At 39.6% G+C, this 15,277-nt stretch overlaps 2 protein-coding genes across 4 annotated transcripts; both read right to left on the reverse strand.

Moving 5' to 3' along the window:
• Positions 1–2,171: 2,171 nt before the first annotated feature.
• LOC121761972 lies at positions 2,172–3,218 on the reverse strand. 2 transcript variants are annotated; one of them, XR_006042135.1, is made up of 3 exons: positions 3,159–3,218; positions 2,658–2,775; positions 2,172–2,584 (listed from the first exon to the last, which is right to left on the reverse strand). XR_006042135.1 is itself a non-coding variant. In XM_042157690.1 (2 exons), the coding sequence occupies exons 1-2, from the start codon at positions 2,824–2,826 to the stop codon at positions 2,400–2,402; spliced, it is 354 nt and encodes a 117-aa protein (XP_042013624.1). In that variant the 5' UTR covers positions 2,827–3,057; the 3' UTR covers positions 2,172–2,399. The 2 variants fall into 2 exon arrangements, 1 of the variants encoding a protein (XP_042013624.1); XM_042157690.1 differs by lacking the exon at positions 3,159–3,218 and having other exon boundaries at positions 2,658–3,057.
• Positions 3,219–11,005: 7,787 nt separating this feature from the next.
• LOC121761054 (calmodulin-binding protein 60 A-like) lies at positions 11,006–14,399 on the reverse strand. 2 transcript variants are annotated; one of them, XM_042156639.1, is made up of 9 exons: positions 14,289–14,399; positions 14,009–14,061; positions 13,423–13,895; positions 13,013–13,176; positions 12,643–12,843; positions 12,378–12,555; positions 12,114–12,274; positions 11,708–11,881; positions 11,007–11,604 (listed from the first exon to the last, which is right to left on the reverse strand). In XM_042156639.1, exons 1-9 carry the CDS (start codon positions 14,367–14,369, stop codon positions 11,221–11,223), a joined length of 1,869 nt encoding a protein of 622 aa, XP_042012573.1. In that variant the 5' UTR covers positions 14,370–14,399; the 3' UTR covers positions 11,007–11,220. The 2 variants fall into 2 exon arrangements, with proteins under 2 accessions (XP_042012574.1, XP_042012573.1); XM_042156640.1 differs by lacking the exon at positions 11,708–11,881 and having other exon boundaries at positions 11,006–11,604.
• Between the last annotated feature and the right edge of the window lie 878 nt (positions 14,400–15,277).

Consider the following 15,277-nt stretch of genomic DNA (forward strand, 5'->3'; position numbering starts at 1 on the left):
CTACTACATATTATTATCCCGAATATGAAAAATGCACTAAATCATAGGAGTAGTATATTAAGTCAGGTTCGAGTAGTAAATTATAGATGAATCAATGTAGTGGAGAGCAAGACTATAACCACTAGTAGTACTATTTTACAAGGACATTTAAAAAGTTATTTTATCCTGTTATAAATTATTCTCTACGTCCTATAATAGGAGTTACATTTAGTGTGAGCACAAGTTTTAAGAAATAAAAAAAAATGAGTTGGAAAAATTAGTGGAATATAAGTTCTATTTTTTTATATTGATTTTATAATAAAATATGAGTTAAGTGGGTTAGTGAAATGTGTGACTTATTTATCATTTTTGATAAAAATGAAATATAATTCTTATTGTGGGAGAGATAGAAATGACAAAATTATGACTCTACGGAGGAGTACTAGCAAAGAGTACGTAATTATACAAATTTAATTCAATAAATCAGTGCGCAGACAAGTTAGATTATTTCAGCAATAAGACGGCCGCCAATTCATATTACTTCAATTAGGTTTTTATGTAAAAAGTCGTCGTTCGATATATAATCATGAAGCGTGATTGTAATAACCCTATGCACAACTGATTGACTCATGGACTCGATTCCATAATATTAGGTGATATTAACAAATAAAACAAATTATTTAATTTAATATGAATAAATTAATAAGAGTAGATGTTTGACGTGGAGTATTAAATAAACAAAATTAATATTTAAACTATATACTTGATAAATTTGTTTGTATTTAAGTTTAGGGCGTATTCAGTTTTTGCTATTCCAAATGTATTGATTAAATTCCTTTACTATTTGTATAAGGTTGGGCCCACATATTCTTAAATCAATTCGCGTGTTCGGGGAGGCAGAAATAAACTCATATTTGCATTTATGGTATATTTATTTATTTCCTTTTTACGAGTGTGTTCCCAAAAATATCTCTTTTTATGAGTATCGAAAGGGGTACCCAGATCTGCGAAGGCCACAATTTACTCCAAAGTAACAAACCGTCCCCTGCGTAAAGACGTGCAAAATTAGACCAAGTATGGTTCAGTGAACATTGAATTGAATGTTACACGACTAAACCGGGGAGTATCTCCTCCCTTATTCTGGGTGTTCATTGCCACTTTGCATAAACTGGTAACGAAGCCATTTGAAACACACCTGAGTACTGATCGGGAGACTATTTGTGTAATCGATTTCGTCGCCTGCCCAAAAAAGCTCCGTGTCAAAAGTCACGAAGAATTGGTATTTTGAGTGTGCCGCCCAAAGAATTCCGCCGCACAGAGGAAATGAGAGGGTTCAGATGAACCTAGCATTTTGGGGAAAGTGAAGCTGGAAGGTAGGAAAATTAATTGCGGGGGCATAAAAGTAATCTTGCACTGATTTATGACTTTACAGCTCTCTCCAATTTTCAAATACCAGCTTCACACGGAGAATTGAATTTTGGTAAATCAAATAGGAACAGTGCGGGCTTTGGCAATATATTCGGGCCGATCAAAATTAGTTCCATGAAGATGAACAGATGAAATCTCCCAAAAATAGCACCAAAACTGGCTATATTCAAAAAAACTGAACACGCCCTTGGATTGTCTAATTGTATTAGAATATATTTTCTATATTTCAAATCAAAATCAGAAGTTGTAAAATTTGAAGGCGATAAGATAATTTAAGTTTGTTATCATGATAGAATTTTCATGTAGATTATTTAACTCAATTACTTGATGAGTTTATTTAACACATTAAAAAATAAAAATTAAGACGGGTCGAAAAACTAACATGGGAAATAATTTAACCAACATACCAAGCATCAAAATAATTAATTATTTTGGATACAATATTTCCGGACATTTGAAAACAATTAGGTAACTTTTTGTTATCATTTCGTGTGATAATTATTGTTGTAATTAGTGTGGCTCTCTGAAAAAAGAAAAAAACCGGAATGAGATTTAGTCAAAATGCTTTGTAATGAGATGCATATATTTGGCGTTATGGAAGGATCGATGACTAATTTTGTCAAATTAACTCTTCTTGAAATTCAATAATAGTAACTTAAAAATTCGTAACCTTAATGATCGATCACAAGAGTGTGTGTTTTCAACACAAAACAGCTTCAACAGTCCAGGGGTATAAAGAACACCACCACACTAACCAGGTCGAATTGGACTAACTTCTAAAACCAGCCTTTGCCTAAATTTCAAAACAAAGAACAATATTCTCCATCCCTTTCTACTAACAATCTTCTGCCAATTCTTATTTGGTGAATTCACAATCTACTGCAGGCCAGTTTAGACCTATTTTCAACTGAAGAAGCAAATTAGCAATACTTCATTTGTACAAAGGCAAGATTGGATACCAAAATTCTTCATTTGCACCTTAATTAGACATTTCATTTGTCATCTGAGGAGGGAATACAGAAGAAACTTATGGATTTTTGAGGCGTTGAATGAGGAAATCCTCCACGGTGCAGATGTTGTTTTCTAGAAGACTGCTTATCGATCGCACCACGCCTCCAAATACAATCTAACCGCCATACTTCATCAGATAGAGATGGATTCGCATGTTTCTCATTATCTGAAGATCAAGTAGAAGAACAATTATTTAGTCAGACACATCTCATCATTATCAAATAACAAGGTAGACTCACCTTTGATGCGGAAATTCTTGAGGGTGAAGGCCTCCTTTACACGAGCAGAAGCACCAACAACTCTCGCGCCTAACTTGGAAAAGATTCTCGCTTTCTTTGATTCCAACCCTTCTTCGACCTTAGCAGAATGTCGCGCATAAAAAAAAACAATTTGCAGGTTATTTAGCATCTACAAACATGTGTGTGCTTACTTACAATTAGCATCACCTCATCCATCAACATCATTCTCTAACTATTCTGTTTCTTGTCTATTCTGTCTGAAAAGGGAGCATCAGAATATAAGAAAAAGAGGGTGATGATATTAAAGTATGTGTTAACAGTGTCTGTCAGCACCCACATTTGGCCAAAATGAAGTCTCGGTTTGTGTTGTTGTGTTTCAGTGTTCTTTGAATTTTGATTTTTTTTTCTCTACCATAGTTTTTAAAATATTCAACTACACTAGATTATTTAATCACTTCCATAGTCAAGATCATGGTTTCCCAGAAACAGATAGGAAACTACCTCATTTCCTGCAAAAAAATATCGCCACCAAAATCAAGAATGGAGTCTGAGACCTTGCTGCAAATCTCTCTGTTGGTGCATAGGCAAATTTCAACATGAGAAATGCAATCTTGAAGGTTGTGTTAAAGTCAAAATGGAATTTTGACAGAAATGATGAGGAAGCTGCCCAGCAACTTCTTCTACAATATGTCCTCACTGGTCAATATTTTCGAGCATTCCCGTTCCTCAACTCCAGTTTCGCCTTGAGCCGAGCTGAAGTTTGATTCGCATCTTTGAAATAGCTCTAAAATTAGACAAGGAAACTCAGTGATATTTCTTGATCAAGAAACACAAGTTACTTGTCACCTGAATTTACCACATATGCTCCTTTTTTTTGTTGATTCAGTTTCCTTAGACCTTGGCAAGCCTTCTCCCTCTTTCCAATTCCAATTCCAATTCCAATTCCTCTTCAACCTTGGTAAACCTTATCCTCTTATCCAATTTGAAATATCCGATCACCCGAACAGGATGAAACCAAACGTTCGCAATTTAGCATACTTAAGATTGCTTATAGCATTTACATGTGTACATGTGCTAAACAATTTTCATCAACTCATAGATTCTTTGAGAATGAACAAATGTCCGAATGAAAAATATACTTCTGTAGGAAATGAATGTTTATTCAACTTTTCTGTTCTGATGCAAATGATGAGAGTTCCCTTCAAAAGGAAATTCCATTCCATTTCCAAACAAACTTTCAGTTATCAAATCTGCAGCTTTACATGGAAGTAAGGGTCTATTTATTATTCACATATTGAATATGTACAGAAAAGGTAGTCCTTGAATGGAAAACTAGACCACCCCTAAAACACTACCATATACAATTTCACACTGATGCTTCCACTGTTTGCACTTACAGCCTTGCTTATTGTATATTTTTTCACAAAACAATCAGCTAAATCTGTATATGCATGCATATATAAGAACTCATAAATTCTCTTCACATGTAGCTGCAGAGGATCTCCAAAAATCGTCTTCAATCGTAACCGTATTACCCACGATTCTTCTTATGGAGAACCACCATCTTAATACAAAGACTGGAATGTTCCACCCCCTGTTAGATTTACCGGTGGGAACACCAGAATATGGCATATAAGCACTGATGTCGCCCTGTATATCTTCAGATAATTCCAGAAGAGGACTGTGGATTGCCTGATCCATCTCAAAGTATCGTAGTTCGTCTGCACACAATGCTCCATTCAAGGTGTCAGCATTACAGATTAGGTTGTTTTCAACTTGGTGCAGGCAATCTTCAAAGGTGCCTAAGCCTTCCAAAGAACATACCGACTCCATGTAGGTTGGAGAAGCCTCTTCTTGCGCGCTTGTCTGATCCGGAAGTAGTCTTAGCATGTCTCCTAGAATATCTGAAGATCAAGTAGAAGAACAATTATTTAGTCAGAAACGTCTCATCTGTTGGGTCGCGATACCGCCGATCTCACACACGCACGAACGAGGAAATAAAGCACGCAAACGATATAACGTGGTTCGGTGATAATCCACCTACGTCCACGGAGAAGATGACCGGAATCTTATTGACGAACTCTTTACAATTACAACGAACTCACACTCACACGCTACCGCTCACAACTGCTTGCTATCTTGAGATTTAATCTCTCTGAGTGTGTGTATATGGTGTAATTCTGCTCTCTCACTACTGAGCTCTATCGAGCTATTTATACAAGATGCAATCAAGAAATAAAATCCAACTAACTCTATTTCCCAAAGTTAGTTATAACCGCTGCTCGGCTATCAACCGAACTGCCTTTCTCGGCTATCAACCGAACTGCCTTTCTCGGCTATCAACCGAACTGCCTTTCTCGGCTATCGACCGAACTGCCTTTCTCGGCTAGCTCAAAGCCGAGCTTTATTTCTTGATCTCTTCTCGGAGCTGCCGAGGCTCCACCACTCGATCACAACCGGACTCAAAGCCGAGCTTCATTTCCGAGCTCAGAAGCCGAGCTCCAGTAGTTTGCATGGACACACTTTCACAAATCTCCACCTTGTCCTTGCAAAACTCCATCAATATCTGGATTCCCTTCTCAATCCTTGTTACAAGCTTCAACACTCCACAATCTCAACCAACTTCAAACAATGTTTGAATTTCGAAGTTGGCAGAGATTTTGTCAACATGTCTGATGCATTTTCTTCGGTAGGAACTTTCACCACATTGATCTTTCCACTTTGAATCTCATCTCTGATGAAGTGTCTCCTCACATCTATATGCTTCGACCTCTCATGGAACATTTGATGTTTTGCTAAACATATAGCCGAGTTGCTGTCACAGTTAATCTTCACTGCTCCCAGCTTCATTCCTAGATCTTGTAGTATCCCTTGCAGCCATTTTCCTTCCTTTGCAGCCTCTGTTAGCGCAATATACTCAGCCTCGGTCGTAGACAATGCAACCACAGACTGTAGATTTGATTTCCAACTCACTGCTGTGCCAAATAACGTGAATATGTAGCCACTTTGGGATTTTCTGTTGTCCAAGTTGGCAGCATAATCCGAATCACAAAATCCCTCAAGAACTTCATCCTTTTCAGACCAGGCTCCACCACCAAACTTCAAACCAATCATTACAGATCCCTTTAGATACTTCAAGATCCATTTCAGCGCGGCCCAGTGCTCTCTGCCCGGGTCAGCCATGTACCTACTGGCCACGCTTATAGCATGAGCAACATCCGGCCTTGTACAAATCATCAAGTACATCACACTGCCCACTATATTCGCATAGGGTATCAGACTCATTTCCCTTCTAGCTTCATCTGTCTTTGGCTCTTGTTCTTTGCTAAGTTTGAAATGGCCTGCCAATGGAGTGGAGACTAACCTTGCATCCTTCACTTGATACTTTTCTATCACCTTCCTGATGTAATCAGCTTGAACCAACCTCAGCTCCCTTTTTCCTCTGTCTCTGATGATATCCATCCCTAGGATCCGCTTTGCCTCCCCAAGGTCTTTCATTTCAAACTTCTGCTTCAGTTCCTTCTTGACAATCTGCAGCTCATTCTTGCTAGATCCAGCCAACAGGATGTCATCTACATACAGCAATAAGTAGGCAACTATCAGATCTCCCTTTCTCTTGATATACACACAGCTATCAAAGTTTGATCTCTCAAAATCCATCAGCTCCATCTGCTCATGGAATTTCTTGTTCCACTGCCTACTACTTTGCTTGAGGCCATATAGGCTCTTTTTCAGCAAGCAAACTTTCTTCTCCTCTCCAGGTTTCTCAAAGCCTTTAGGCTGCATCATGTAGATTGTTTCCTCTAGATCTCCATGTAAAAAGGCTGTCTTCACATCGAGTTGATGCAGCTCCCAGTTAAAATGAGCAGTCATGGCCAACAAGATCCGAATGGAAGTATGTTTCACCACTGGAGAGAACACCTCTGTGTAATCAATTCCCTCCACTTGTGTGAACCCCCTAGCAACCAGCCTTGCCTTAAAACGTATGCTTTCAACCTCCCCCACCTCTACCTTCTTTTTGAACAACCATTTGCAACTGATCAGTTTCTGTATCCCTGGATCAATCACCAAAACCCAAGTTCCATTTTTCAATAGGGACTCAATTTCTTCTTCCATGGCCTTGATCCATTTCTGACTTTCCTTGCAACTCATGGCTTCTTCATAGGTCGAGGGCTCTGAAAACATGAGTACTTCTGCTACACATAGAGCAAAGAAGCTCATATCATAATCTGAAAACCTACTAGGCAAGCCTGCATTCCTCCTCGGATTCCTTCTAATTTCCTGACTTGCAGCAGCTTGCTCCATTGGTGGATCATGATCACTCGCATCCTGAGCTGGTTGAGGATTAAGTACTCCACCTTCTTCTTGATTTTCTGTAATATCAGCATCCTCATCTGTATCTGTCCCACCAGATCCTTCACCAAACTCAAAGTTCTGCATACTAGAGCTGCTGCCACCATCAGAGGCTCTTCCATTTTTCTTGAATGGCATTTCTTCTTCATTGAATATTACATCTCTGCTCACTATAACATTCTGACCTTCTCCATCCAAGTTCCACAATCTGTATCCCTTCACACCATCTTGGTATCCTAACATTGCACATTTCTTGGCTCTTGGTTCTAATTTATTCTGCCTTATATGTGCATAAGCTGCACATCCAAAAATCTTCAATGCAGAATAATCTCCCAAGCTCCCATACCATCTCTGATCTGGGGTCTCATCAGAGATTGCTGAAGAAGGACACTTATTGATGAGAGCAGCTGCAGTAGAAACGGCCTCTGCCCAAAACTTCTTTGGCATTCCAGAATAAAATAGCATACATCTCACTTTCTCTAGCAATGTCCTATTCATTCTCTCTGCCAACCCGTTTTGTTGGGGGTTTCTTGGCACTGTCCTATGTCTCCTTATTCCCTTCTCCTTACAGAAGCTATCAAATTCAGTAGACAGAAACTCCATGCCATTATCAGTCCTAAGATATTTCAGCACTGACCCTTTCTCATTCTCATATCTAGCATGCCATTCTCTAAACTTCTCAAATGCTTGGGACTTCTCTTTCAGGATATATATCCATACTTTTCTTGAATAATCATCTATGATGGAGATGAAATACTTACCTCCACCTATGGATTCAGTTGGAGATGGCCCCCAAAGGTCACTGTGGGCATACACAAAGGGTGCGGTTGAAGTGTGCTTCCCACCAGTGAATGGCAGCTTCTTCGCCTTTCCAAGAATGCAAGATTCACACTTACTCAGTTTCTCTGATGTACCTAACTTCATCACACCACGTTTGGCCAGCTGCCTGATGCCCTTTTCACCCACATGTCCCAGCCTAGCATGCCAAATATTAAGATTCTCTGACTGAGCAACATTCACTGCATCAACCACTGTCTCTCCCAGCAAGTAGTACAAGCTATTCTTTCTTTGGGCCTCCATAATGATTCTGGAACCCTTTGTTACTCTGAGAATCCCATTACTGGAATCAAACTTGTACCCCTTTGATTCTAACAATCCAAGAGAGATCAAGTTTCTCTTGATCTGTGGTATAAACCTGACCTCTGTGAGAGTCTTGACACTTCCACCCTTCATTCTGAGCTTGATCTCCCCAATGCCCTTGACATCACACGTCTGATCATTCCCCAGCATCACTGATCCTCTCCATGCTGACAATTCTTGAAACCAGGATTTGTGAGAGCATATATGGAAGGAGCAGCCCGAGTCCATAATCCAGCACTCTTCAATCTTTGCTCCTGAGTGTATATTCAAGGCCTCGTTGGCCTCCACCTCTTGAGCTAGATCAGCAGTCTCCAGGTTGCCAGCCATCTCTTGCCCTTGCTTCCTTCTCCAAGCATTGCAAGATTTCTTTAAATGGCCCGGTTTCTTGCAATAATAGCAGCTCCTGGTCTCCTTCTCTCCCTCAGCCCTCTCCTTCTTTGGTTTCTTTTTCTTGAAGCCTTTCTTGTTCTGACTTTTCTTCAGATACAAACTTTCAGCTACTGGATCATTTTTCCTTGAAGAAGTTGGATGATCAATCCTCTGTGATTCTTTCAATTTTAGGGCAGAATGAATCTCCTCATAGGTAACCTTGGACTCTCTTCCAAGTAGCACCGCATCCTTGAAATGTTCGAAACTTTTAGGAAGGGAATTCAGCAACATCAAGGCTTTGTCCTCATCCTTGATTACCTCATCGATGTTTTCAAGATCATCAATACATTTTCCGAACTCCTCAAGCTGCTCAGCAATGCTTCTTCCATCCGAGAACTTGAAGGCAAGAAGTTTCTGCTTCAAATGCAATCGATTTGCAAGGGACTTGGTCATATATAATGACTCAAGTTTTGTCCACACCCCTGCGGCTGTCTCCTCCTTGGAAACCTCTCTAAGCACCCTATCTGTCAAGTTTAAGATCAGGGTGCTATAGGCCTTGTATTGCATGTCTTGAAGCCTCCCTTTCTCCTTCTCGTCGGCCTCCGGATTCTCTTTAGGATCACTATTTCCCTTCAAGACATCCCATAGGCCTTGCTGCATCAAGATGGCCTTCATCTTCAGCCTCCACAGCCCAAAATCGTTTCTGCCGGTGAACTTCTCCACCTCAAACCTGGCCGTGGACATTTCTCGAACAAACGGTGGGCAATCGCCAAGATCGGCTCAGACAACAGAGCTCCCGGACTTCAACTCGCCCAGAAAACCAATCAAGAAAACGTTTCAACGTTTCCCACAGACGGCGCCACTTGTTGGGTCGCGATACCGCCGATCTCACACACGCACGAACGAGGAAATAAAGCACGCAAACGATATAACGTGGTTCGGTGATAATCCACCTACGTCCACGGAGAAGATGACCGGAATCTTATTGACGAACTCTTTACAATTACAACGAACTCACACTCACACGCTACCGCTCACAACTGCTTGCTATCTTGAGATTTAATCTCTCTGAGTGTGTGTATATGGTGTAATTCTGCTCTCTCACTACTGAGCTCTATCGAGCTATTTATACAAGATGCAATCAAGAAATAAAATCCAACTAACTCTATTTCCCAAAGTTAGTTATAACCGCTGCTCGGCTATCAACCGAACTGCCTTTCTCGGCTATCAACCGAACTGCCTTTCTCGGCTATCAACCGAACTGCCTTTCTCGGCTATCGACCGAACTGCCTTTCTCGGCTAGCTCAAAGCCGAGCTTTATTTCTTGATCTCTTCTCGGAGCTGCCGAGGCTCCACCACTCGATCACAACCGGACTCAAAGCCGAGCTTCATTTCCGAGCTCAGAAGCCGAGCTCCAGTAGTTTGCATGGACACACTTTCACATCATCTTTATCAAATAACACTCACATTTTTCATAAAATATAAAGCAGATCTGACCTGAAGTATGAAGAGGGGTGAGTTGAGCATCAGGTTTGGACACCTCTCCTCTTTCTTTTGATCCAAGAGGCCCATAACCACCGATGGTGGTGCTTGTGGGTGGGCATGTAAACTCATTTTCATCATCATATAATGCAGAGGCTCTTTGTAATACGGATCTCAGTAACTTGAGTGCATCATCCTATTAGAGGTCAGTAATTCATTAGTACAAGTAGGAGTAGGAGACACCACTATTGCATAAACTAATCTATTCACAAGACAAGATAGGTCATCACCTTTTTATCAGCACACATATTATCAATCCCAACAAACTGGGACTCTATCATTTCCCCCTTGAGTTTTCCCACACAATCATAAATAACACATCTTTGAGGTTCACTCGATGATTTGTGACAAAACATCTTTTCACAATCAATTTTGCAGGCCTGAGCATGACTCACTATTGTCTTCCATCTGCCATCAACGACATCTAATATCTGTATGCATGTCGCAAGTTGGCTTTAAAAGCTACTAATAAACCACGATTACTAAACCTAAATCGATAGAACTAGCAACAAAACACAGCATGAATCCTAGTAAGCAAACAAAATCTGGTTTCGCACTTAATAAATCAAACGAGTATAAATAGTTAACGAGGGCTATTACTTTGTTTTGGAGCTCCTCAGGATTGACATGGTACCAAAACAGAAAATCTTGCACTGTCTCGATGTATTTCTCTCTCAGTCTATCACGGCGCTTTCCAATCCTGCCAATTCCCGTCAATCTCCAAACTTCAGAAGTAAGATATGGATTGGGATCTTTCTCATACTCTGCAAAAGGAACCAGCAATTAAAATTTAATGGCCTTGTTATTTACATAATCTATCTCAACACAGTAGAACCACTGTGGTATCTGTAGACCATGACAGAAGGAGATGAATTAGGTTTTACATAAATTTGACTGTACTACTTATCTTTTCGTAATACTCCTAGTATTTAGTTATAAAAAGTGTCACCAACTACCATAACGGAATTGTCCTTTTTCGCTTTCTTCGAAAAAACACAATAATGGAGCATCCATTTCTTTGGTGGGCCCTCTTGTGATTAGAGAATATAAATCCACAATTTAAAAATTATGAATCAAATCATACAGTTGATCAAACAAGTTCAAGTTCAACAATCCAGCACTCTAAATGCTACCCTTCCCTTCCATGATAACATTATCGTTAACCAACTCTCGATTTCTTTCTGATTGGACTAACATCTAAAACCACCCTCTTCCTAAATTTCAAAACAATGAGCAATATTTTCCATCCCTTTCTCTCACCATCAACCACCTCAGATGCTGCATTCCACCCGTTCATTAGGCCATGCTCGTAACCAAAGGTATCGCGCATGAACTCATCAGCGCCTGCAAAGAAAGCTTCTCCAAGAAAGCTCATCACCGGGTCGAAACTGTGACATGAAGTGTCCAAATGTATACTACTGCTCGATCCGCCAATATATGGAATCAAACCAGCTAGGTGCTGCTGAAGAGAATTCTGATCATCAAAGGCCTTTACCTGCCCCCAATTCTGGCAAGCAGATGCTAACAGTTTATCAGCATCAGCCTGTCATTCAAAGTGATGACTCTTGATTTAGTAAGATAGTTATAATCGATATGCTAGCAAATACTATAAAGTAGAACAAGTGTATGTATGTATGTATGTATGCCTCTTCTTGCGCGCTTGTCTGATCTGGAAGTAGTCTTAGCATGTGTCCTAGAATATTGAAGACGATGCCTGTTTTCTTCTCCGGGTCTATGTAACAGTACAGCCTTTCGCTACTTAGGCATGCTCGAGCATTACTAACAATCTTCTGCCAATTCTCATTTGGGGAATTCACAATCTACAACAGGCCATCAAACTAGTTTAGACCTATTTTAAACTGAAGAAGCAAATTAGCAATACTTCATTTGTACAAAGGCAAGATTGGATAGCAAAATTATTCATTTGCACCTTAATTAGACATTTCATTTGTCATCTGAGGAGGGAATACAGAAGAAACTTGTGGATTTTCATCAGAAAACTAACAAGTACTATAATACAGAATACAGATTAAGACAAGGGAAAAAGGTTACACTCTTGAGGCGTTGAGGATTTATGAGGTGTTGAATGAGGAAATCCTCCACGGTGCAGATGTTGTTGTCTTGAAGACGCATATCGATCTCACCACGCCTCCAAATACAATCTAACCGCCATACTTCATCACACAGAGATGGATTTGCATGTTTCTCATTATCTGAAGATCAAGTAGAAGAACAATTATTTAGTCAGAAACGTCTCATCTTTATCAAATAACAAGGTAGACTCACATTTTTCATAAAATATAATGCAGATCTGACCTGAAGTATGAAGAGGGGTGAGTTGAGCATCAGGTTTGGACACCTCTCCTCTTTCTTTTGATCCAAGAGGCCCATGACCACCGATGGTGCTTGTGATTGGGTATGTAAACTCATTTTCATCATCATATAATGCAGAGGCTCTTTGTAACACAGATCTCAGTAACTTGAGTGCATCATCCTATTGGGGTCAGTAATTCATTAGTAGGAGTAGGAGACACCACAATTGCATAAACTAATCTATTCACCAGACAAGATAGGTCATCACCTTTTTATCAGCCGACAGATTATCAATCCCAACAAACTGGGACTCTATCATTTCCCCCTTGAGTTTTCCCACACAATCATAAATAACACATCTTTGAGGTTCACTCGATGATTTGTGACAAAACATCTTTGCACAATCAATTTTGCAGTCCTGAGCATGACTCACTATTGTCTTCCATATGCCATCACCGACATCTAATATCTGTATGCATGTTGCAAGTTGGCTTTAAAAGCTACTAATAAACCACGATTACTAAACCTAAATCGATAGAACTAGCAACAAAACACAGCATGAATCCTAGTAAGCAAACAAAATCTGGTTTCGCACTTAATAAATCAAACGAGTATAAATAGTTAACGAGGGCTATTACTGTGTTTTGGAGCTCCTCAGGATTGACATGGTGCCAAAACAGAAAATCTTGCACTGTCTCGATGTATTTCTCTCTCAGTCTATCACGGCGCTTCCCAGTCCTGCCAATTCCAGTCAATCTCCAAACTTCAGAAGTAAGATAAGGATATGGATCTTTCTCATACTCTGCAAAAGGAACCAGCAATTAAAATTTAATGGCCTTGTTATTTACAGAATCTATCTATCTCAACACAGTAGAACCACTGTGGTATCTGTAGACCATGACAGAAGGAGATGTGACTAAGAACTCAAACTTCTAAGACACTAATTTTCATACTTTTCTGCAACAGAAGCAACGTTTGGTAGATATGAAGAGTTAATTGGCAAAGAGCAGCAAAACAAAACAACTAACACCGAGTGAGAAGAGCATACGAATGTGGCGCTTATCTCTGATCTCAAATGGCGCGGTCCATGCTTCATGCACCATGGTTCCTTCAAGATTCTGCCCAATCCTCGCTCCCAGCCTGCAGCTACACATCTTGATCCAATCTTTGTCGTGTCCCAACTTGATACCTTTCAAATCCGCAACACCCTCCTTGAGAAATATATGGACACTTTTTCGAGAAAAGTGTGGCCTCTTCTTATCTCCTGTTTGAATGATGCTTCTCTCAAACTTTTCAAGAGTCATGTTGTGTTCATTACTATCACAATTGTCCTCAAGAAGTAGTATCTCCACCTTTGCAGAAGATCCAGGGCCGTGAGTCACAGTATGCCCGTTCAAATCAAGCAGAGCCAACTTCAGGCACTCTTCTTTTGACCCTTTAAGCTCCTTCCCTGTCACAGTATCGGCTACTTTATTATCTAAGAACTTCAGCTGTAAGATCCTTTCCTCTGGAAACTCTTTCCTATCAGCACATTTGAAACAATACCAGAATTCGTTATCAACCACAAGTGTGGGATTTTTTCTTGATCGAAATATAAGAGAAAAAAACAAGTAACCAATGACATAAATTCTCACCAAGTCCCTTCACACCAAAGCCTCTCTGCATCAGGTTGAAAACCCTCAATTACCTAAATCAAAGAACATTGAACAAAATATTATGATTGGAAAATTAACCATAATAAACTTCTCAAATGGTATAGTGTTTTATAACATAATAGGAGTATATAACAAATTAAGATGCTGATAAAGTCACTTAACAATGCATCAATCCATAAAAATTCACCTTTAACAACAATCAATTCTTTAACACCATATGTTCAACAAACATGGAAAAGAAGATATGCAAGCCACTCACCATTTTACGAATTAGATCGTCAGTAACTGGCACTCCTCGCCTAGCCATCTTTGATACTTGGCTACACGTTTTTAACACCATATGTTTGCTCTCTTCTCCCAGTATCCTACCATAAAGGGAGTAAGGAAACTTAGAGCCATGTCAAGGTAAATAAGGAGAATTAATGAAAGATTCCCAACTGTGGTAATTACCAAATCAAATGAATCAACTTACAAGGCTAATTGAATGATTCAATAAATAATAAAAGAAACACCCACTAAAAGAATAAACTTCCATGCTGAATAACTTTAAAGACAAAAATTTGGCAGCATCTAAATCCACCTGTGGCTTTTAGTTGCTCAAAAGTATGAACATTTCATAATCCCTCAAAAGTTGGAATAAAGTCTATACAATCAAAAAGCGAAACGAAAAGGTAAAAGAAAACTTATTCTAAAAGTGATCATAACAGCAATTGTCTTTAAATAAGCAGAATCCATATCTTCTCTAGCATGCCAAATCATGCAATGACAACTCCAAATCAAGATCAAGAAGCTATGATTGCAAGAAAATGAGTTAAGCAAAAGGTAAGTGATGGTTGGGCGAATTTTTGATGGTGATGAATGCAGGAAAATACAGATCACGACACAGAGATTTACGTGGTTCGATTTACTGAGGTAAATCTACGTCCACGGGAAGAAAAGAGGGCAGAGTTGTATTGCTTGATCTGTTTTCTACAGCTTACAATACAGACTTGCTATTTGATATTTGATCTCTAGAGAAATCTCTTCTCTATCTGATCTAAGTTCTATTTATACATTGAACTAAGATCGTGGCTTGCATCACCACTAACTAGGTCGTGGCTTACATCATCACTAATTAGGTCGTGGCTTACATCATCACTAATTAGATCGTGGATGTCGTGGAGGTCATGAGATCCTGCATGGGTCCACCACTAAATAGATCGTGTAGTGGAGGTCGTGGAGGTTCTGCATGAGTCCACTATCTCCCAG

This window comes from Salvia splendens, chromosome 13 (assembly GCF_004379255.2).
Source record: "Salvia splendens isolate huo1 chromosome 13, SspV2, whole genome shotgun sequence".
NCBI classification, from domain to species: Eukaryota; Viridiplantae; Streptophyta; class Magnoliopsida; order Lamiales; family Lamiaceae; genus Salvia; species Salvia splendens.